Source organism: Symphalangus syndactylus, chromosome 10 (genome assembly GCF_028878055.3).
Source record: "Symphalangus syndactylus isolate Jambi chromosome 10, NHGRI_mSymSyn1-v2.1_pri, whole genome shotgun sequence".
In the NCBI taxonomy this organism is placed as follows: domain Eukaryota; kingdom Metazoa; phylum Chordata; class Mammalia; order Primates; family Hylobatidae; genus Symphalangus; species Symphalangus syndactylus.
In genome coordinates, this window is record NC_072432.2 from 89486108 (window position 1) to 89509758 (window position 23651).

General features: G+C 42.1%; 1 protein-coding gene across 41 annotated transcripts in view; it reads right to left on the bottom strand.

The window, feature by feature from the left end:
- The window catches only part of LARP4 (La ribonucleoprotein 4), an 82227-nt gene that overhangs the window by 13248 nt on the left and 45328 nt on the right, over nucleotides 1-23651 (bottom strand). For 30 of the 41 annotated variants that reach the window (XM_055294903.2, XM_055294901.2, XM_055294904.2 and 27 more), the window contains 4 exons: nucleotides 13506-13718; nucleotides 12756-12859; nucleotides 5484-5696; nucleotides 4197-4245 (listed from right to left, as the gene is read on the bottom strand). In XM_055294903.2, coding sequence (XP_055150878.1) covers nucleotides 4197-4245; nucleotides 5484-5696; nucleotides 12756-12859; nucleotides 13506-13718 — 579 coding nt within the window. The remainder of the gene's footprint in view (nucleotides 1-4196; nucleotides 4246-5483; nucleotides 5697-12755; nucleotides 12860-13505; nucleotides 13719-23651) is intronic. The other 11 variants (XM_055294912.2, XM_063610523.1, XM_055294907.2 and 8 more) reach the window with 3 other exon arrangements.

Here is a 23651-nt window from a genome sequence, read left to right on the forward strand (position 1 = left end):
CCTCCTAACCAGTCTTCACTATTCATTTCATAATTTCCTGTGCATTCTTAACAAAAACACCCACTTTACCTAAATTTGCTGTCAACTCTTTTTTCTTTTTTTTGAGACAGGGTCTTGGTCTGTCACCAAGGCTGAAATGCAGTGACACAATCATAGCTCACTACAACCTTGACTTCCTGGACTCAAGTAATCCTCCTGCCTTTTTTGCCTCCAGAGTAGCTGTGTGCGCCACCACACCTGGCTAAATTTTTATTTTTTGTTTTTTAGTAGTGACAAGGTTTCACTATGTTGCCCAGGCTGGTCTCAAACTCTTGAGCTTAAGTGATCCTCTCTCCTTGGCCTCCCAAAGTGCTGGGACTACAGGCTTAAGCAACTGTGCCGGACCATCACCATCTTTCTCCATCTATTTATTCAAGACAGAACAATATCCCTCCTCTATATAACATATATGAAAAATCTCATGCTTCCCTCCTAACACCCTATAATATCCTCTGACAAGCCTCTTACCTCTTACTTGTTGTATCTCCTCCACTTTGTCATCACTCCACTAAAATTATCTCAGGTGTCACCAATGCCTTCAACAACGCAAAACCTGACAGACCCTTTTTCCTGACCTCTCATTTCCTGACCTACAGCATTTGGTGTGTTAACCATCCTTTCCTTGGGAACACATTTTCTCTTAGCTTCTGTGATACCTTTTTTGTTTTTTAGATTCTACAGACATGTGCTCTTTTTCCTCTGAACATTTCTAAATTTTTGATGGTTTCCATTTGGTTATTACTCTTTACTTCTCACATTCTCCTTGAGTGATGTCCACTATCCATGGCTTCAACCACTACCTATATGCAAGCAACTGTTAAAACAACCTGTTTTGCTTTTTGGTGGTGATGGCTGTATATCTCTGTAAATTTACAAAAATATCATTGAATTGTAGGTTTTAAATATTTTCAGCCTAGGCCTTTGCCTACAACCGAGATAACATTTGTCCATTACCTATGTCCATTCAGATTTTGCTTGAATACTTCAAACAGCATGCTGAATAATCTCATTTTTCAACCCAACACTGCTGCTTTATTCCCCAAGGTTCCATATTAGACCACTTTCACCACTCTATGGAGAGTACTCTGCATGAGCTTATCACTCCAATTACTATGTGAAGGCTTACAAATCCAAAATTTTATTCCCAGCTAAGATCTCCCTCCTGCAAAAGAGCTCCTCTATCATGACCTACCTACTGGAAGTCATGCCTGTTTCTTTTACCCCAATGTTTAGTCCTCCATCATGACATTTACAACATATTGAATAAACCCCAAATCTAATGTCTCTCTCTCTCGCTTTTTTTTTTTTTTTTTTTGAGACAGAGTCTCGCTCTGTCGCCCAGGCTGGAGTGCAGTGGCATGATCTCAGCTCATTGCAACCTCTGCCTCTTGGGTTCAAGTTATTCTCCTGCCTCAGCCTCCCGAGTAGCTGGGACTACAGGCACCCACCACCATACCCTGCTAATTTTTGTATTTTTAGTAGAGATGGGGTTTCACCATGTTGGCCAGGATGGTCTTGAAATCCTACCCTCAAGCAATCCACCCACCAGGGCCTCCCAAAGTGCTGGGATTACAGGCGTGAGATATCACGCCTGGCCTGAGCCACCATGCAGGGCCTAATCTCTTATTCCAAATTGTTGAGGGCCACTTGAGAAGTCATGTGGACTGCTACGATGGAATGCTAAGAAAGAATTGTTGGGCTGGGTGCAGTGGCTCATGCCTATAATCCCAGCACTTTGGGAGGCCGAGGCAGGTGGTGATCACCTGAGGTCAAGAGATCGAGACCATCCTGGCCAACATGGTGAAACCCTGTCTCTACTATAATACAAAAATTAGCCAGGCATGGTGGCGAGCGCCTGTAATTCCAGCTACTTGGGAGACTGAGGCAGGAGAATCACTTGAACCCAGGAGGCGGAGGTTGCAGTGAGCGGAGATCACGCCACTGCACTCCAACCTGGGCAACAAGAGCGAAACTCTGTCTCAAAAAAAAAAAAAAAAAAAAAAAAAAAAAAAAAGAATTGTTGGTCAGGAACGATGGCTCACGCCTGTAATCCCAGCACTTTGGGAGGCCAAGGCTCACCTGAGGTCAGGAATTCGAGACCAGCCTGGCCAACATGGTGAAACTCCGTCTCTACTAAAAATACAAAAAGCCAGACATGGTGGCAGGTGACTGTAGCCCCAGCTATTCTGGAGGCTGAGTGAAGCAGGAGAACTGCTTGAACCTGGGAGTCAGAGGTTGCAGTGAGCTGAGATTGCGCCATTTGCACTCCAGCCTGGGTAACAAAAGCGAAACTTTGTCTCCAAAAAAAAACAAACAAAAAAAAAACAAAAGGTGCCTGAAGTTTCATGGTTGTGTATAATAAAGTTACAACACTGATTTAAAAGGTTCAGTATACCCTAAAAACAATTCTAAGTTATAATGGAACACATTTTCTTCTTTGAAAATGGGTTTCTTCTCTCCTCCTCCTGCCATGTATAAACTGTGTGGTCCCCATTTGCCTTCAGCCATGATTGTAAGTTTCCCAAAGCCTCCCCAGAAGCTGGGCAGATGCCTGCATCATGCTTCCTGTACAGCCTGCAGAACTGTTAGCCAATTAAACCTCTTTTCTTTATGAATTATTCAGTCTCAAGTATTTCTTTACAGAAATGTGAGAATGGCTTAAAGAAAATTGGTACTAAGGAGTGGAGCACTGCTATAAAGATAACTGAAAATGTGGAAGCAACACTGGAACTGGGTAACAGATAGAGGGTGGAAGAGTCTGGAAGGCTCAAAGAAGACAGAAGATGAGGAACTTCCTGGACTGGCTTGGGAGCCTCTGACTCAGTTTCAGAGGATGTATGGCATCCTCTGAAAGAAACTTATACCAGCCTGGTATAAGTCCAGGCAGAAACCTGCTCCAGGGGCGCAGATCTCATGGAGAACTTCTACTAGGGCAGTGCAGAGGGGAAATATGGGGCTGGAGCCCTCATATCAAGCCTCCACTAGGACACTGTATAGTGGCAGAAGAGGGCCACCGTCCTCCAGACTCCAGAACAGGCATGGAAAAGCCACAGGCATTCAACATGGGCCCATGAGAGAAGCCTCCAGGGTTGATCACTGCAAAGCTAAAGGGGTGGAGCTGCCTAAGGCCTTGGGAGCCCAACCCTTGTATCAGTGCACCCTAGGTGTGGGACATGGAGTCAAAGATTATTTTGTTTATTATTTTTTGAGACGGAGTCTCACTCTGTTGCTCAGGCTGGAGTGCAGTGGCACAATCTTGGCTCACTGCAACCTCCACCTCCTGGGCTCAAGGGATCAGCCTGCCTCAGCCTCCCAAGTAGCTAGGACCACAGGCGTGCACCATGGTGCCTGGCTAATTTTTTTTTTTTTGTAGAGATGGGGTTTCACCACGTTGCCCAGGCTGGTATCCAACTCCTGAGCTCAAGTGATCCATACATCTCAGCCTCACAAAGAGCTGACATTACAGACTTGAATCGTCATGCCTGGCCAAAGGCGAGTATTTTGGAGCTTTAAGATGTCCTGACCGTTCTGCTTGCTTTTGCCCTTGCATGGGGCCTGTAGCCTCAAGTGATCCACTGACTAAGCCTCCCAAAGAGCTGAGATAACAGGCATGAGCCACGGTGCCTGGCCCGCAAGACCACATCTCTAGAGGAGGATCACTTAAGCCTGGGATGTCAAGGCTGCAGTGAGCCATGATTGTACCACTGCACTTCAGCCTGGGTGACATAGCAAGACCCGTTCCTCCTCTGCCTCTCCCTAGAAGTCCTTAATCTTGCACCAAGCACGTGGCTCAGGCCTGTAATTCCAGTGCCCTGGCAAACAGTAATATCCCGTGTCTTGGAAAAGAAAGAAGAAAGAAAAAGTAAGGAAAGTTAGAAAGACTTCATGTTTTTATTTAAAAACCACGTGAATACATTAGATCTTCAAATAATTTTTTTAAGCAAGCAACACAAGCGAAACCCCTTACTACATGTGTGCTAGAGGATGGGTATATGGGTAGTGGTGGTAAAAATTTCAAGGTTAAATTTAGGCTCTATTTACCTTTGCTGAAGACTACAATCAATAAAACAAAAACCCAGAAAGGAAAGACCAAAAGTCAATGCCATAGTAAATCACAGAAGAGAAAAAAGTCTGAATAAAAGTTTTAAAAAACTTACTGAGATCCTGTCATCTTCTCGTCGTCTTCGACCTCTGAAGAGAGTTCTCCTTTTAATAAGAAAAAGGTGGGGGCGGGGTGGGGTGGAGGGACAAGTCGTAAGTTTCTTCAGATATATACATTCTATCAAAGCCGTATACTTTTTTTTTTTTTTTTTGAGATGGAGTCTCGCTCTGTCGCCAGGCTGGAGTGCAGTGGCGCGATCTCAGCTCACTACAAACTGCCTCCCGGGTTCAAGCAATTCTCCTGCCTCAGCCTGCTGAGTAGCTGGAATTACAGGCACGCGCTGCCACACCCAGCTAATTTTTGTATTTGTAGTACAGACACGGTTTCACCATGTTGGCCAGGACGGTCTCGATCTCCTGACCTCATGATCAGCCCGCCCCACCTCCCAAAGTGCTGAGATTACAGGCGTGAGCCACCATGCCCGGCCAGCTGTATACATTTCAATTTAAACATCTGTCTACATTTGTGGCTAGTTTTCTCTATTACTAAAAGGTAATGTATTATTCTGAGGGATCTTGAGCCAATTTACTAAAAACGTTACCTACTACCACACCATAAAGTAAGATGAGCCCATTTGTTAGTAGCGATCCCTTCAAACCAGAACCATACTATTGTTTAATTAGGCAAGTTGGCAATATATAACCTCACCTCTATAGTTTATTTATATTTTGAGACAGAGTCGCGCTCTGTCACCCAGGCTGGAATGCAGTGGTGCAACCTTGGCTCACTGCAACCTCTGCCTCCTGGGTTCAAGTGATTCTCCTATCTCAGCTTCCCAAGTAGCTGGGATTACAGGCGCCTGCCACCATGCCCTGCTAATTTTTGTATTTTTTCATAGAGACAGGGTTTCACCATGTTGGCCAGGCTGGTCTTGAACTCCTGACCTCAGATGATCCTCCCACCTCGGCCTCCCGAAGTGTTGGGATTACAGGTGTGAGCCACCGCACCCAGCCACTTCTATAGTTTAAAAGCTGAAGAAATTAAAACCATAAGGCAGGTGGATATGTTAATTTTCTAAGCTATTCTTTCCTATATGAACTATAAGGAACTTCCGAATAACTTTATAAACCTCTGATTCAGAGCTATATTCTATATGAGTACTCTATTTCTTAATAGTTATAAAAAGCAACCAACTCATGTTCTGAAAATAACATATTTGTTTAATATAACCATATACCAATAATTAAATGTTCTTCATTTAATTATTATGAAGATCATGTTCTTCAATTATTCAGGATGATCACATTATTATCAAAGGTTTTCAGGTACCTTATTTTCTTACCTGCCCCTACTATAGTCCCCATTCTGTTCCATCTGCAAAGTGGAAGTCTCCTTTTGAAGGTAAGTTTGCTCCTGATGCCCAGTTACTGTAGGGTTATGACGTTCAGTTGGAAAGTTTCTTGAACTAGATCTGTTCAACTGTCCATCCCCCAAGGATACAGAGCCCTCTGTTGAGTGTTCTGAACCACTGGATGACCTAAAATGAGGCTTCACGCTATAGGAAATACAAAATGATATACACAAAGCAGTAAATCAAGACAGAAAAACATCTTTCCTTAGGTAAAAAATTGGCTCCTGTTGTACTGGGGTTTTCAAAAAATTAAGTTAAACACAAAAGAATAATGTTGTAAAAGTGTTGAACCTTTTACATCCCAGATGTTATTTTAAAAAGTGACGTGAACTGTTTTTTTTTTTTTTGAGACGGAGTCTCGCTGTCTTGCCCAAGCTGGAGTGCAGTGGCACATCTCGGCTTGCTGCAAGCTCTGCCTCCCGGGTCCACGCCATTCTCCTGCCTCAGCCTCCCAAGTAGCTGGGACTACAGGCGCCAGCCACCACATCTAGCTCATTTTGTTTAGTAGAGACAGGGTTTCACCGTGTTAGCCAGGATGGTCTCGATCTCCTGACCTTGTGATACGCCTGCCTTGGCCTCCCAAAGTGCTGGGATTACAGGCGTGAGCCACCACCACGCCAGGCCAAAGTGAAGTGAATTTTACATTAAAAAATGTTGTGGGCCGGATGCAGTGGCTCACACCTGTAATCTCAGCACTTTGGGAGGCTGAGGCAGGAGGATTGAGCTCTGGGGTTCGACACCAGCTGGGGCAACACAGCAAGACCCCATCACTGTAAAAAAAAAATTACAATGTGCAGTGGTATGCACCTATAATACTCCCAGCTACTTGGAAGGCTGAGGCATAAGACTGCTTGGGCCCAGGAGTTTGAGGCTGCAACGAGCTATGATTGCACAACTGAATTCATGCACAGGCATCAGAGAAAACCCTATCTCTAAGACAATTATATATATATATATATATATATATATATATATATATATATTATTTTTTTTTTTTTTTTTTTTTTTTTGAGACGGAGTCTCACTCTGTCGCCCAGGCTGGAGTGCAGTGGTGCAATCTCGGCTCACTGCAAGCTCCGCCTCCCAGGTTCACGCCATTCTCCTGCCTCAGCCTCTCCGAGTAGCTGGGATTACAGGCGCCTGCAACCACGCCCGGCTAATTTTTTTTGTATTTTTAGTAGAGACGGGGTTTCACCGTGGTCTCGATCTCCTGACCTCGTGATCCGCACGCCTCGGCCTCCCAAAGTGCTGGGATTACAAGCGTGAGCCACCGCGCCCGGCCAATATATATATGTTTTTAAGTTGTGTTTGGAGAGACGGGGGAAAATTCAAAGTTCTTTGAAAGAAACTTACTTCTACTTCAATACTCAGAATTAGGATTTCAGCTAATGTCATTGGATGCACTCTCCACATGTTTAAATCAGCCAGGTTTTAAGCTTATGAGTCTATGCAATGCATTCTTCTTCTTCCTTTTTTTTTTTTTTTTTTTTTGGTGAGATGGAGTCTTGCTCTGTTGCCCGGGCTGGAGTGCAGTGGTGCAGTCTTGGCTCACTGCAACCTCTGCCTCCCAGATGCAGGCGATTCTCCTGCCTCAGCCTCCCAAGTAGCTGGACTACAGGCATGTGCCACCACACTCGGCTAATTTTGTATTTTCAGTAGAGACAGGGTTTTGCCATGTTGGCCAGTCTGGTCTTGACCTCTTGACCTTGTGATCTGCCCACCTTGGCCTCCCGAAGTGTCGGGATTACAGGCATGAGCCATCACACCCGGCCTATAACACGCTTTTTTTTTTTTTGAGACGGAGTCTCGCTCTGTTGCCAGGCTGGAGTGCAATAGTGCGATCTCAGGTCACTGCAACCTCCACCTCCAAGGTTCAAGAGATTCTCCTGCCTCAGCCTCCCGAGTAGCTGGGACTATAGGCACGTGCCACCATACCTAGATAATTTTCGTATTTTTAGTAGAGATGGGGTTTCACCATGTTGGCCAGGATGGCCTCAATCTCCTGACATCGTGATCTGCTCACCTTGGCCTCCCAGAGTGCTGGGATTACAGGTGTGAGCCACCATGCCTGGCCTGGTATGCATTCTTAATGGAAGCAAAACCATGCTAATGGGAGTAAAAATGGGGGCGAAGGAAGGGCAAAAAGTAATCATTTTATGTATAAAGCACAGATACACACATTACATACATACAGATATACAATAATCTGTAGTATTAAATTTTCACAGGAGGAAACTAGGAGGAAAATGCCTAAAAAGACTGTTTAGGGGAGTAATAATGAAGAGAGTAAGAAATACTGGAATATAATTAAAATCCTAGCCTCAGCCGGGCGTGGTGGCTCATGCCTGTAATCCCAGAACTATGGGAAGTGGAGGCGGGCAGATCACCTGAGGTCACGAGTTCAAGACCAGCCTGGCTAACGTGGTGAATCCCCATCTCTACTAAAAATACAAAAATTAGCCTGGCGTGGTGGCACACACCTGTAATTCCAGCTACTCAGGAGGCTGAGGCAGGAGAATCTCTTGAACCCAGGAGGTGGAGTTTGCAGGGAGCCAAGATCACACCATTGCACTCCAGCCTGGGCAACAAAAGCAAAACTCCGTCTCAAAAAAACAAAACAAACAAAACCTAGCATCTTACCAAACATCCATCACCAAATGAGATTTGTCAAAAGATCCATATGTAGGACAGCAAACTAGGAAAATACAGCAATGCACCCAATAGCATGGCATGACTGCATGAATTAAGGTATGCAATGTGGTTAAACCAACCAACCTGCTTTTAACAAAGGGAGTTTTTATCTTGGATGATGGGTATAAGCACCCAACTTCCTAAAAGCTTACAAGCAGATGAAGCTAAGGTTGACTAATATAAAAAGAATGCAGTTTAATCAGTAGCAAAAACACCTAAAATCTCAAGCAACTGAGGATCTTGGTTCTACAGATTAAGAAGAGTGAGATTTATGTTTGGCCCATTATTTGCAGTTTATATATCCCAGTTTTTGTAATCTATTTTCATAGTTATAAACCAACAATATAAATCACATGTTGCCAATTCCTGACTCTAGGAATAGGGATTTAAAACCTCTTGAATAATTATAACCCCACCAATTAAACGTAAATTCCCACAGCATCTCTAGCTGTCTTGTTTTATTCTTTATGGACCATAAAAAATTACCATTATTAAAACTTAAAGTAGCTGGGTGCAGTGGCTCACGCCTGTAATCCCAGCACTTTGGGAGGCCAAGGCGGGTGGATCACGAGGTCAAGAGATTGAGATCACCCTGGCCAACGTGGTGAAACCCTGTCTCTAACTAAAAATACAAAAACAAACAAACAAAAACAAAGATAAAATTATCAGGCTGGGCACAGTGGGCTCAGTGGCTCATATCTGTAACCCCAGCACTTTAAGAGGCTGAGGTGGGAGGATTATTTGAGCCCAGGAGTTTGAGACCAGCCTGCACAACATGGCAAAATCCTGTCTCTACAGAAAAAATACAAAAACTTAGCCGGGCATGGTGGTATGTGCCTGTAGTCCCAGCTACTAGGAAGGCTGAGGTGGAGAATTGATTGGGCCTGGGAGGTCAAAACTACAGTGAGCCATGATGATGTTGCTGCACTACAGCCTGGGTGACAGGGCAAAACACTGTCTTAAAAAAAAAAAAAAAAAGTTGCGTTGAGTTTCATGTAAAGTGACACTTTGCCATAGAATTACTTTATATTACAAACTAGATTTCTTAAATAGCAATGAAAATAGTATGTCACCTAACAAAGAGTAATTTTTTTTTTTTTTTTTTTTTTGAGAAAGGTCTGGCTGTGTCACCCAGGCTGGAGCGAGGTGGTGTGATCTTAGCTCATTACAACCTCCGCCTCCTGGGCTCAAGCTATCCTCCTACCTCAGTCTCCCGAGTAGCAGGGACTACAAGTGCACACCAGTATGCCTGGCTAATTTTTATATTGTCAGTAGAGATGGGGTTTCACTCTGTTGCCTAGGCTGGTCTCCAACTCATGAGCTCAAGTGATCTGCCTGCCTTGGCTTCTCAATGTGTGGGGAATATAGGCATGAGTCACCCCACTGGCTACAAAAATTTAAAAAATACTTAGGCCGGGTGCGGTGGCTCACACCTATAATGCCAGTACTCTGGGAGGCCAAGGTGGGTAGATCACCTGAGGTCAGGAGTTCGAGACCAGCCTGGCCAACATGGTGAAACCCAGTTTCTACTAAAATACAAAAAATTAGCTGGGCGTGGTGGCATGCGTCTGTAATCCCAGCTAATTGGAAGGCTAAGGCAGGCGTATTGCTTGAACCCAGGAGACGGAGGTTGCAGTGAGCCGAGATCCCGCCATTGCACTCCAGCCTGGGCAACAAGAACAAAACTCTGTCTTGAAAAAAAAAAGGCCAGTATGGTGGCTCACGCCTGTAATCCCAGGACTTTGGGAGGCCAAGGTGGGTGGATCACGAGGTCAAGAGATTGAGACCATCCTGGCCAACAGGATGAAACCCCGTCTCTACTAAAAATACAAAAATTAGCTAGCACATGCCTGTAGTCCCAGCTATTCAGAAGGCTGAGGCCAGAGAATTGCTTGAACTTGGGAAGCAGAGGTTGCAGTAAGCAGAGACTGTACCACTACACTACAGCCTGGTGACAGAGTGAGACTCCGTCTCAAAAAAAAAAAAAAAAAAAAAAAAATTTATATTATCCGTTACATGTTGAAAATGAACTGATATGATAGGTATGCTATTTGCATATGTTTAGAAAATGTCCTTCATCCAACTTTCACACTACATTTCAATATGCTTAAGGGACAACTTACTATATTTATACAGCCCTCAGATCTCATAATCTTACCCTTCACTGAGAGGGACTTAACAATCTCGATCCAGGCAAAAGAGAGAAAGAATGAAGAAAGAAAGAAGTGATAAAAGACAGAAAAGAGAAGTAAAGTGAAAGAAAGATAAAGTATGAAAGGTAGAAAAATGCCTGGATTTCTGAAAGTTAGTCCTATTCTCTCTAAGTAGGAATAGTGATCATCACTGGGCTGTCACAGGTTAATACAAAAATTGCAAAAGGCTCTCTAAAAAAGACTTTGTCCTTAGCTGTTAACATTAATAATAATAATAAAGGCCTGGCAGTAGTCACTTTTTAGAAGCAAGAAGGAAACAAGGATTTGGGTTGCTGGTCCAGAAGGTCTTCATTTGCATTTTTAGAAAAAGTATTCACTTATTATTTCTGTAATTAAAAATTACCAACCTGTATTGGTCAAATATATGGAAAAGAACTGTAAACAAGTGGTTTTAAGTAACATGCAAAAATGTACTAAACACATCATGTATTTTCAAAACCATAGGTATACTTCCTTATAAGTAAAGATAACTTGACTGTCATTCCTGGCTTTCTCACTATAATTTCATCCCTGTCACCAAAAAGGTGCAACGGATAAAAGGTAACAATAAAGAAATAAACATGGAGCCATCTAAAGTATTTTAGAGTCAGGCAACTGCAAATATCAGTACCTTTATTTTTTGGAGCAGGGAGCGGGGAGGGGTGAGAGGGCGTGGCAGCAGGGAATAAGAGTCTCACCGTCACCCAGGCTGAAGTGCAGTGGTATGATCTCGGCTCACTGCAACCTGTGCTTCTCAGGCTCAAGCAATTCTCATTCCTCAGCCTCCTGAGTAGTTGGGACTTCAGGCGTGCACTACACCACCACGCCCAGCTAATTTTTATATTTTTGGTAGAGATGATGTTTCGTTATGTTGCCCAGGCTGCTCTTGAACTCCTGAGCTCAGGTGATCCACCCACCTCGGGCTTTTATTCTTAGCAATAACATTTTTCTAACACTTGAAAATGATCTTCAATTGCTTTAACCAATTGTGTCTGTCAAGAATAGTCCAAAAACTCTTACTATTAAAGAGTAGTACATAATGTTTCCAGTGAGAAGAATATTTTTTCATTCTGTTGGGGCTCATTTCTCCAGTAAAACAAGTTTCAGAAAAACCCGTCAAAAAAGGACTAAGTTCCTAGAGGTCATCTTGGAAAAACACACTCCAAATGGTCTCCTTTCCAAAAGAAATAATTAGGAGAATCGAATCTGGCAAAGACTGAATGTCACTGAAAATAAACCATTAGGAAAAACCCTCAAAAATCAAGAGTCTCACAAAACAGCAAACGAGAAATAATAAATGTAAAACTATTAAATAAATTGAAATGACTATATGTCAGTCCTTTATTCTTTGGTTACTCGTACTGTGTTAAAAGCCATAGTATCATGCCTATAATCCTAGCAATTTGGGAGGCCAAGGTGGGAGGACTGCTTTGAGCCCAGTAGTTTAAGACCAGTCCTAGGCAACATAAGCAGACCCTGTCTCTACCCCCAAAACAACAACAACAACAACAAGCCATAACACACACCAAATATTGAGATTATCTGTTGATGGCTACATAAAGAAAAATACCTCAGATGTACATTTCAATCTTTGTTATGACAGCATATAGTTTCTATGATTCTTAATAATTTATCCTGAACATAGTGCTTTAAGTGCGGGCTTTGTAGTCAAACTGCCTAGGTTCAAATCTTAGCTCTACCAATTACTAGCTGTGTGTTCTCAGACATGATATTCTATATCTCAATTCCCTTTTCTGTAAAGTAGACATAAGTGCACCTATAAAGGGTTCTGAAAAAAGTAACTGATAAAATATGTAAAGCCCTTAGGAACAGAGTTTGTGATATTAAATGTGCAATAAATGTTAGCTACTGTCTGTTGTGCACTGTAGTTCTTGGATGTCATTTCAAAAATCCTTTAAAAACCTAAATAACATACATCCCAACATTTATTACACAATTCAGTTAACAACATTTGTATCTTCAAAGAATTCATTCTCTAAAATGCTACCCATTTAACATACTAAATGGAAATTAGTCACCAGATTTGTCAGAGACTGCTGTCATGAAATATTTTTTCTATTCTCTTTTATTATTTAAAAAAATCTGAATCCCAAGTCTGTTACATGCATTACCAACTCTAAGGTCAAAGTGTTTTTTTACGAATTCTAGATTAAACTGTTCACATACATTTAGTAAAAACAAAACAAACAAAAAATCCACCAAACCTTATTACTGAGCCTGACAATAAGCATTTCTATTAATGCCTTAAGATCCATTAGGAATTGTTTAAAATACATTACAGCTATGGTTTTTATCTTACCGATTTTTTTGGAATGGTCGACCCATATTCATAGCAGCAGCATTTGTTTTATAAGATCCTGGTGAATTAAAGCCATTCACAAAACTACCATTGGGAAAGGGAGCCTAGAAAAAAATGTATGTTTAAACAATATTAATGGTAAAGGTAAAATCTGGTGTGAGGGTCACAAGAACCTTAATGAGCTTATGAATTTATCTTTTACAAGTCAAAAATATCTTAAAATATGTTACTGATTTGCTTCTGCAATATTCACTTCAAGTACCACTGGATTTATGAACAATAATTCATAACTTAGTAAAGAATGTTCTGGTCTGACATTTCACAACACTAAAATGCACTTAAAATCACGCAAAACTTATCCAGTCTCTTCTTTCAATTCACTCAGCAAATTTTATGGAATAAAATTATGCACTCTAATAGCTCACCTCTTAAGTCATATGCATTTATTTGGTATGGAGAGTTAGATATCCATATCACTGTTTAAAAGCCAAAAAGTGGCCGGGCATAGTGGCTTGTAATCCTAGCATTTTGGGAGGCCGAGGTGGGTGGACTGCCTGAGCACAGGAGTTCGAGACCAGCCTGGGCAACATGGCAAAACTCCATCTCTACGAAAAATACAAAAAATAAAATAAAATAAAAGCCAAAAAGTCATCAATGTCAACATAAATGAGCTCCCATTCCAACTGATTTCTTCAAATTTCAGCTCAAATTAAAAATATTATTATATTTTATTGTAAGGATCTCACTTACCAGTGGTGTTTCAAAGTAAGGTGTAGGATTTGGAGACCAAGACTGAGGCACAATACTATAGACCGAGTACTGTTGGTGAGGATTATATACAGGCTGCATAAAGACTGGGGAGGCATACTGTGCTTGAGTTTGAATGGGCTGACTATAGATACTAGAATCCATTAATCGATAACCATTCTTAGCAAAAAATGTATTGATGGCTTTTATCCTTGCCTAGAAGAGGAACACATTATAGCAACAAAGAATTAAGTGTCTATTTTTAAAAATACATTTAATTTACATTTTAACATATATTTTACATGACTATACTATTTCTGCCTACAGTAGAATCAGTACAGCAAAAGAAAAGGAAATGACAGCTTTAATTAATCAATAATAAAAACGTTTTCATGGTATAAAAACCATAGTAAACAAGGTAAAACCCCTCTGCCACACACAAACACATGTCAAAATAACCAGGTGTGCTGGCTCACATCTGTAACCCGAGCACTTTCAGAAGTCAAGGGGGTAGGACTGCATGAGCCCAGGAGTTCGGGGCCTCCCTGGGTACCACAGCGAGACCCATCCCTTACGAGGAAAAAAAAAAAGCTGGGCATGGTGGCGTGCAACCTGTAGTCCTAGCTGCTTGGGAGGCAGAGTGGGGAGGACTGCTTGAGCCAAGGAGTTCGAGGCTGCAGTGAGCTATGATTGCACCACCACACTCCAGCCTGGGCAACAGAGGGAGACCCTGTCTCTAAACAACAACAACAAGCAGAGTAAAAACCTCCCAAAAAACTAAGTCAAAATAGTAAATTGTAGCGCATCACAGGCAAGGGTACTAGTATCTCTAATACACGAATTGTAAAAACAGACATGAAAAGGCCCAACAATGCTATGAACAGCGTTCACAGAACAAAAAAAGGCAAACGGCTCTTAAACATATGAAACAGATGCTGAACTCACTCATAAAAGAAATGCAGGCATATGTAAAAATGCTCAAAATCACTAATCATCAAAGAAATGTATGCTGAAATCACAAGATAGCATCTCACATCTATTAAAATGGGTGTAACAAAAAAAAGTAACAGTAAGTGTTAGAGAAGATGTGGAGAAAAGGGAACTTTTGTACACTGTTGCTGGGAAGATAAATTAGTATAGCCATTATGGAAAATAGTATGGAGATTCCTCAAAAAGTTAAAAACAGGCCAGGCTCAGTGGCTAATGCCTGTAATCCCAGCACTTTGAGAGGCTGAGGCGGGCAAAGCACTTGAGGTCTGGAATTCCAGACCAGCTGGCCAACATGGTGAAACCCCGTCTCTACCAAAAACACAAAAATCAGCTGGGCATGGTGGCACACGCCTGTAATCCCAGCTACTTGGGACGCTGAGATTGCGAGCTGAAATCGTGCCACTGCACTCCAGCCTGGGCAATAGAGTGAGACTCTGGGTCAAAAAAAGTTAAAAATAGAAGTACCGTATGATCCAACAATCCTATGTATATCCAAAGGAAATGAAATTAGTATGCTGAAGGGTATCTGCACTACTGTCTGTGTTGCAGCATTACTTATAGTGGCTAACATATGGAAACAACCCAGTGTCCAAAGCAAATGAATCGATGGAGAAAACGTGGTGTACACACACACTGGAATACAATTCAGTTCTTTATTTTTTTTTTGAGACACAGTCTTGCTCTGTTGCCCAGGCTGGAGTGCAGTGGTGCAATCTTGGCTCACTGCAACCTCCGCCTCCTGGTTCAAGCGATTTTCCTGCCTCAGCCTCCTGAGTAGCTGGGATTACAGGCGCCCACCACCACACCCGGCTGATTTTTGTATTTTTTTAAGAGACGGAGTCTCACTCTGTGGCCCAGACTGGAGTGCAATGACACAATCTCGGCTCACTGCAACCTCCACCTCCTAGGTTCTAGCAATTCTCCTGCCTCAGCCTCCAGAGTAGCTGGGATTACAGGCGCATGCAGCCATGCCCAGCAAATTTTTTTGCATTGTTAGTAGAGATGGGGTTTCACCCTGTTGCCCAGGCTAGTCTGGAGCTCCTGAGCTCAGGCAATCCACCCGCCTTGGCCTCCCAAAGTGCTAGGATTACAGGCGTGAGCCACCGCGCCTGGCCTTGATTTTCATATTTTTACTAGAGATGGGGTTTCACCATGTTGGCCAGGCTGGTCTTGAACTCCTGACCTCAGGTGATCCACCTGCCTCGACCTCCCTTGGCCTCCCAAAGTGCTGGGATTACAGGCATAAGCCACCATGCCCAGACCCATTCAGTCTTAAGGAAGGAAATCCTGTCATTTGTGACAACCTGAATGAACCTAGAATACATTATGCTAAGTGAAACAGGGCAGGCACATAAAGACAAACACTGCATGATCTCACTTGTATTTGAAATCTAACAAGGTGGAACTCATAGAGACAGTATAATGGTGGTTACCATAAGCTAGGGATAGGGGGAGGGAGGGACTGGGGAAATGTTTCAGAGGGTATAAAGTTTCTGTTAGAAGAAATAAGTTCTGGAGAGCAGGGTGATGACAGTTAATAATAATGTATCATATAATTCAAAATTGCTGACTTTAAATGTTTGCAATACCAAAAAAACACATATACAATTTTACTTGCCAATTATAGAATAACTTAATAAAGCTGTGGGAAAAAAATATACCCACATGACTATTCACTAACACTAACTGTAAAAGGTGAGGAAACCTACGGGCCCCAGAAACAACCCAAAAGTCCATCACCAGTTGAATACAACATGTACATCCAAACAACTGAGTATCATAAATGTAAAAAAGAACTGAAAAAATGCTCTGAACACCATTATGAAGTGACTTCCAGAATACACTATTAAGTCAAAAAAAAAAAAAAAAATTAACAGGAGACAAGGCAGCCAGGCGCACTGGTTCATGCCTGTAATCCTAGCACTTTGGGAGGCCAAGATGGGTGGATCACCTGAGGTCAGGAGTTGAGACCAACCTGGCCAACATAGTGAAATCCCATCTCTACTATAAAAAAATACAAAAAATTAGCCGGGCATGGTGGTGCACACCTGTAATCTCAGCTACTCGGGAGGTTGAAGCAGGAGAATTGCTTGAACCCAGGAAGTGGATTTTTTTCCAAGATTTTCATATGGGAAAAAGGAGAAATAGACATGAGGCAGAAGAAAGGAAAACCATACAGACTGAATTTAAATTGTAAGCATCAGTACAAGCCTATATTTTTGTCTTAAAACATAAAAACTAAACAGCTCTGCCTAAAAAAGCTTAGAAACAATGACAAAACCAGTAGACACAAATTGTGTCTAGGCAGTGGTCCACAAAATACCATTTCCCCATAAAGTAGCCTAAGGATTTAAAAGAACTGGTTGACTCCAGGCCTTTGGCATGAAATGTGTAAGAGCCTGGAACATCTTGACAAACTGCACAGCAAGGTAACCAGTAAAGATTGCTACGGCTGGCCAGGCGGGGTGGCTCACGCCTGTAATCCCAGCACTTTGGGAGGCTGAAGCGGGCAGATCACGAGGTCAGATCAAGACCATCCTGGTCAACACGGTGAAATCATGTCTCTACTAAAAACACAAAAAATTAGCTGGGCGTGGTGGTGCGCACCTGTAGTCCCAGCTACTCGGGAGGCTGAGGCAGGGGAATCACTTGAACCCAGGAGGCGGAAGTTGCAGTGAGCTGAGATCGTGCCACTGCACTCCAGTCTGGCAACAGAGCAAAACTCCATCTCATAAAAAAAAAAAAAAAAAATTGCTGTGGCTGTGTAACAAAAGGTCTCAGGAGTCAATTCAAAGAGGCCAAAATCAACATGAACAGTAAATACCCCAAATATATTTAAATATTCAAAACCGAAAACTAGCAGTTAAAAATTGGCTAAAAAATCAACACTTTTAAAAACTGGTAATAAAAGCCAGAATCAAGCATGTAACATGGGTTTCACATAGAACCTGTAACTCAGGGTAATGAAGATGAGTATGAGTTTCTAATAAATGAAAAATAGAGAAATACCACAATTTTAGCAATCTCTAATGAATTAACAGACTAATGAGCATAGCAGCTAGCTTTTGTATCCTCCCTCTTGCCCCCAAAATCAAACCCAATTCTGATCATGCCTCTTGCTACCAATATGCATGAAATATGGGAGACAGATCACTATCTAGCTACTTTTCATGATAGCCATGTCTTTAAAAAACAGAAAAAGAAAAAAAGATCTAGCTACCAATTTGCATGAAAAACAGGAGAAAAGGGACAGAGAATCATGTTAAACCGCACTCAAGAATAAAGGTAGCAAAATCTATATTCCAAGAAACTCTGCAAGACAGATAATGATTATCTTACCCATAAACTTCCAAAAGAAAAAAATACAAAGTTATAGGAAAAAACTACAGACTTTTAATTTTTATTTTACTTTCTTTTTGGACACAGTCTCGCTCTGCTGCCAAGGATGGGGTGCAGTGATGTGATCTCGGCTCACTGCAACCTCCTCCTCCAAGGTTCAAGTGATTCTCGGGCCTCAGCCTCCCGAGTAGCTGGGACTACAGGCGTAAACCACAAAGCCTGGCTAAATATTTTTGTATTTTTAGTAGAGACAGGGTTTCACCATGTTGGCCATGCTGGTCTGGAACTCCTGGCCTCATGTGATCTGCCTGCCAAAGTGCTGGGATTACAGGAATGAGCCACAGTGCCCGGACCAGATTTTTAAAGAGCAAAAAAGAGAAAGAAAGAAGGGGAATCAGGAAAATATGAAAAGTGACTAGGTATTTGATAATGTTCAAGACACTGTTCATTTTTAAAAGTCTGATGATGATATTGTCATCATGTATTAAGAAAGAATCTCGGCTGGGTGCAGTGGCTCACGCCTGTAATCCCAGAACTTTGTGAGGCCAAGGCAGGCAGATCAACTGAGGTCAGGAGTTTGAGACCAGCCCAGCCAACATGGTGAAACCCCGTCTCCACTAAAAATACAAAAATTAGCCAGGTGTGGTGGTGGGTGCCTGTAATCCCAGCTACTCAGGAGGCTGAAGCAGGAAAATTGCTTGAACCCAGTGGGGCAGAGGCTGCAGTGAGCCGAGACCACACCACTTCACTCCAGCCTGGGCAAAAGAGCAAGACGCAGTCTCAAAAAAAGGGAAAGAATCCCTCTTGTTAGAGATACAAATTTTAATTTATTTATGGATGAAATCTGAAATTAAGGTTGAAATCTGCTTCAAGATGACTGGGATTGTGGAGAGAAATGAGTGGGAATATAGAGGAAACAAGAATGGCCATTTTCTACTAACTCTTAAAATTGGGTAACATAGAGTTTCAGTCTTATAAACAGAGTTCTGGAGACAGATGGCAGTGATGGCTGCAAATCATTGTGAATGTATTTAATAGTACTGAACTGGACACTTAAGAGAGTTAAGATGGGGGGAAAAGATAAAAATAAGAACAGTTAAGATGGTATATTTTATGTCCATTTTGCCAAAATTTAAAAACTGGGAGCTGGGGCCAGGTGTGGTGGCTCACGCCTGTAATCCCAGCACTTTGGGAGGCCAAGGCGGGTGGATCACGAGGTCAGGAATTTAAAACCAACCTGTCCAAGATGGTGAAACCCCGTCTCTACTAAAAATACAAAAATTAGCTGGGCATGGTGGCAGGTGCCTGTAATCCCAGCTACTCGGGAGGCTGAGGCAGAGAACTGCTTGAACGTGGGAGGCAGAGGTTGCCATGTGCTGAGATTGCGCCACTGCACTCCAGCCTGGGTGACACAGCAAGACTCCGTCTCAAAAAAAAAAAAAAGAAAAAAAGGGGGGCATGGTGCGGAGCTGGGCCCAGTGCCTGACGCCTGTAATCACAACACTTTGGGAGGCCAACGTGGGAAGATCACTTGAGTCAGGAGTTTGAGACCAGCCTGGGAAGACAGCAAGACCCTGTCTCCACAAAAACAAATAAACAAGATAATTAGCTACTCTGAAGGCAGAAGGATCCCTTGAGCCCAGGAGTTCAAGGTGGCAGTGTGCTATGATCACACACACTGTACTCCAGCCTGCGCAACAGTGAGACCCTGTCTCTTTAAAAAATAAAATAAATAAAATCGGGGGAAAAAATTGGATAATGGGTAAACAGTAACTAATTATACCATTTTATCAATTTATATGCTTCAAATTCCTACATTAAGTTTAAAAAGGAAAAAATGCTCTAACACTTGGTAAATTTATGAAGCAGACCATTTTATGCATTGCTTGTGGCTGCTTTTGCCCTACAAGTTGCTGCAACAGGAATTACATGGCCATCAACATCTATAATATTTACTGTTTGGCTCTTTAAAGAAAATGTTTGCTGACCCTTTTAATAAAGCCACAGGCTGAGTATGCCTTACCCAAAATGCTTGGTACCAGCTTTTCTTGTATTTAGGAATATTTGCATTGTACTTTCCAGTTGAGCATCCCAAATCCGAAAATCCAAAGGGCTCTAATGAGCATTTCCATTGAGCAGCATGTTAGTACTCAAAAACTTTTCGATTTTGGAGCAATTCAAATTTAGGATTTGGGAGGCTCAAGTTATATAATATGAAGATGTAAGAAGGTTAGATTAGAAACCAAAGGCACACAAAGTTACTGGGAATATCAAATGAAATAACACATGTGAAAGCATAAAATTACCACTTCAATGAATGTATGAAGTGGTACATGTATGAAGGATCATACATTTTATGATCCTTACAGCCATAGGCCAGGAACCCTCCTCCACTCCTAAAATTGCAACCAGTCAAACAATAAGAAATCAATTATGGCCAACCTTGACAAACTGATTTTAACAAGACCTAAAAAATAACCATGGCTATTGCTTTTACCTAAGTAATGTCATACATTATAGTATACTTTAATGTTAAAATGTCCCCTAAGGAACCAAAATCAAGTAAACAGCATTAATTTAAAAATACAGTCCACTAGGCCGGGTGTGGTGGCTCACGCCTCCAATCCCAGTACTTTGGGAGGCCGAGGCGGGAGGATCACAAGGTCAGGAATTCGAGACCAGCCTGGCCAACATAGTGAAACCCCGTCTCTACTAAAACTACAAAAATTAGCCAAGCATGGTGGCATGCGTCTGTAGTACCAGCTACTCGGGAAGCTGAGGCAGGAGAATCGCTTAAAACCCGGGAGGCAGAGGTTTTGGTGAGCCAAGATCATGCCACTGCACTCCAGCCTGGATAACAGAGCGAGACTCCATCTAAAAAAAAAAAAAAAAAAATACATACACACACACACACACACACACAGAGAGAGAGAGAGAGAGAGAGCGTCCACTAGTCAAGAAAACAGCAATTGGCTGGGCGCAGTGGCTCACGCCTGTAATCCCAGCACTTTTGGAGGCCGAGGTGGGCGGATCATGAGGTCAGGAGATCGAGACCATCCCGGCTAACACGATGAAACCCCGCCTCTACTAAAAAATACAAAAATAAATTAGCCAAGCATGATGGCGGGCGCCTGTAGTCCCAGCTACTCAGAAGACTGAGGCAGGAGAATGGCGTGAACCCGGGAGGCGGAGCTTGCAGTGAGCCGAGTTTCTGCCACTGCACTCCAGCCTGGGGTGACATGGCGAGAACTCTGTTTCAAAAAAAAAAAAAAGAAAGAAAGAAAACAGCAATGAAAGAAATATTTCAGGGCATGGAATTGCAGGTGAAAAAGAATCAAAAAAAGGGAGGGAAAATAAGGACTCCAAGATGACCCAGATGTTAGACTGCAGACAAAGATTTTAATACAGCTCTTACAAGTACATACATTCATGGATAACATTTATGTTTCTAATAAATTGAAATTAAGGGGAAATCACAGCAGAGAGAGAAGAAATATTTTTAAAAATGGAAACTCTAGAATACAGCATCTAAAATATTCACTGGAGAGTCCTATCACATTGGGGACAGCAAAAGAAAAGTTCAGTGAACTTGAAGATGAACCCAAATCCACAGAAATGATCCAATCTGGAGAACAACAACAACAAAAACAGGTTGAAGAAAAATGAACAGAATCTCAGCGACATTAATCAGTCCAACATATGAAATTGGAGTACCAAAAAAAGAAAGGAGAAGAGAGGGCAGAAAAAATTTTGGCAAGTATTTGGAAATTCCCCAAATGCAGTAAAGAATATCAACATACAGAGCCAAGAAGTTTAGTATTTCCCAAGTATAATAAGCAAAACCATACTAGACACACCATAGCCAACCTACTGGAAACCAAAAAATAAAACATCTTGACAGCAGGCAAAGAAAAAGGACACATCATATACAGGGGAACAACCATGTGAATGATGGTGAACATCTCATCAGAAACAAGAGTCCAGAATGGTATCTTAAAAGAATGGAAAATAATTTTAGCTGTCATCCCTGCATTCCGTATCCATGGAAAATACCCATCACAAATGCTGGGCGCAGTGGCTCAAGTCTGTAGTCCCAACACTTTGAGAGGCCTTAGTGGGGGGATCGCTTGCCCTCAGGAGTTAGAGACCAAGCTGGATGACATAGCAAACTCCGTCTTTACCACACACAAAAAAGAAAAATTAGCTGGACGTGGTGGCATGCACTTGTAGTTGCAGCTAATTGGGGCATGGGGTGGGCGCGAGGCGGGAGGAGGCTGCAGTGAATTGACATTGTACCACTGTACTCCAGCCTGGGTGATAGAGCAAGACCCTGTCTCAAAAAAGAGTGTGAAATACCAGACATTTTTAGTTAAGGAAAAACTAAGAGAATTCATTGCTGGTTGGTACTGTAACAAACACTAATGGAAGTTCCTTAGGCTGAAGGGAACTGATACCAGTTATTGTCAGGCATAGAAATCACAATTGAAACAGAATGAAGCGCTGCCTCTTCATGAAATCATCAATAAATTAGGAAACGAGTAGATAAACATTATCCACTTAATGCCCCTTTCCTCCAACGTAATCACTTCTAAATCACAGAACTTTAGAAATGAAGAGCATGGACACTACAAAGAAACAAACCAGAACCTTACAGGTTGGCCTGACATACTCAAGATACCACAGCTGGTGGCAGAAAGCACCACCAGGATTGGAGTATAGCATTCCTTGCTTCTGCACCTGTCTTTCCAGGTGTTGGGTCATTTGATTTTAATAAATGGTATAAAAGTTAATGTGAATTTTCTTGCAACTTATGTTGCTATGTGATGGCTCATCAAAAGAAGCATAAAGAAAAACTAAAATGGCAGAGAAAAACATTACTTATAATAAAATATTTGTGTTTTTACTACTATACCTGAGACCCCCCAGCAAAAGCAATAGAAATAAGGAATGGGAGGTATAAGGAATAATCAAAATAGTGATTATCTGCAGACATTAAAACATTAAAAAAAAATCAGTAAGATACCAAGAAGAAAAAGCAACCAAAACTATTTTAAAGTAATAAAAATGAATTGAATTAACACTGAAATACATAATAGTTACCATAATAATGAATAATGTAGGCTAAAACAGACAGCTGCCCCCAATTAAACCAATAAATTGAACAGAATTCCATTAATTCCATTATAGATTTTGCTCGGTTGTTTGTTGGAACTAGACAAATATTCTAAAATTGGGTGAAAATGTAATGATCTAAGAAGAGCCAAGACAATCGTGAAAAATAAGGTCAAGGACAAAGAACTAGCAGAAGTAAATAAGGATACTGTAAAATGATGATAATTAAAACAGTGATATCTGGGGCCGGGCGCGGTGGCTCATGCTTGTAATCCCAGCACTTTGGGAGGCCGAGGCGGGCGGATCACGAGGTCAGGAGATCGAGACCATGGTGAAACCCCGTCTCAACTAAAAATACAAAAAATTAGCCGGGCGTGGTGGCGGGTGCCTGTAGTCCCAGCTACTGGGAGAGGCTGAGGCAGGAGAATGGCGTGAACCCGGGAGGCGGAGCTTGCAGTGAGCCCAGATCGTGCCACTGCACTCCAGCCTGGGTGACAGAGCAAGACTCTGTCTCAAAAAAAAAAAAAAAAAAAAAAAAAAACAGTGATATCTGGCCAGGCAAGGTGGCTCACACCTGTAATCCCAGCACTTTGGGAGGCTGAGGTGGGTGGATCACCTGAGGTCAGGAGTTTGAGAGCAGCTTGGCAAACAAGGCAAAACCCCGTCTCTACTAAAAATACAAAAATTAGCTGGGCGTGGTTGTCAGGT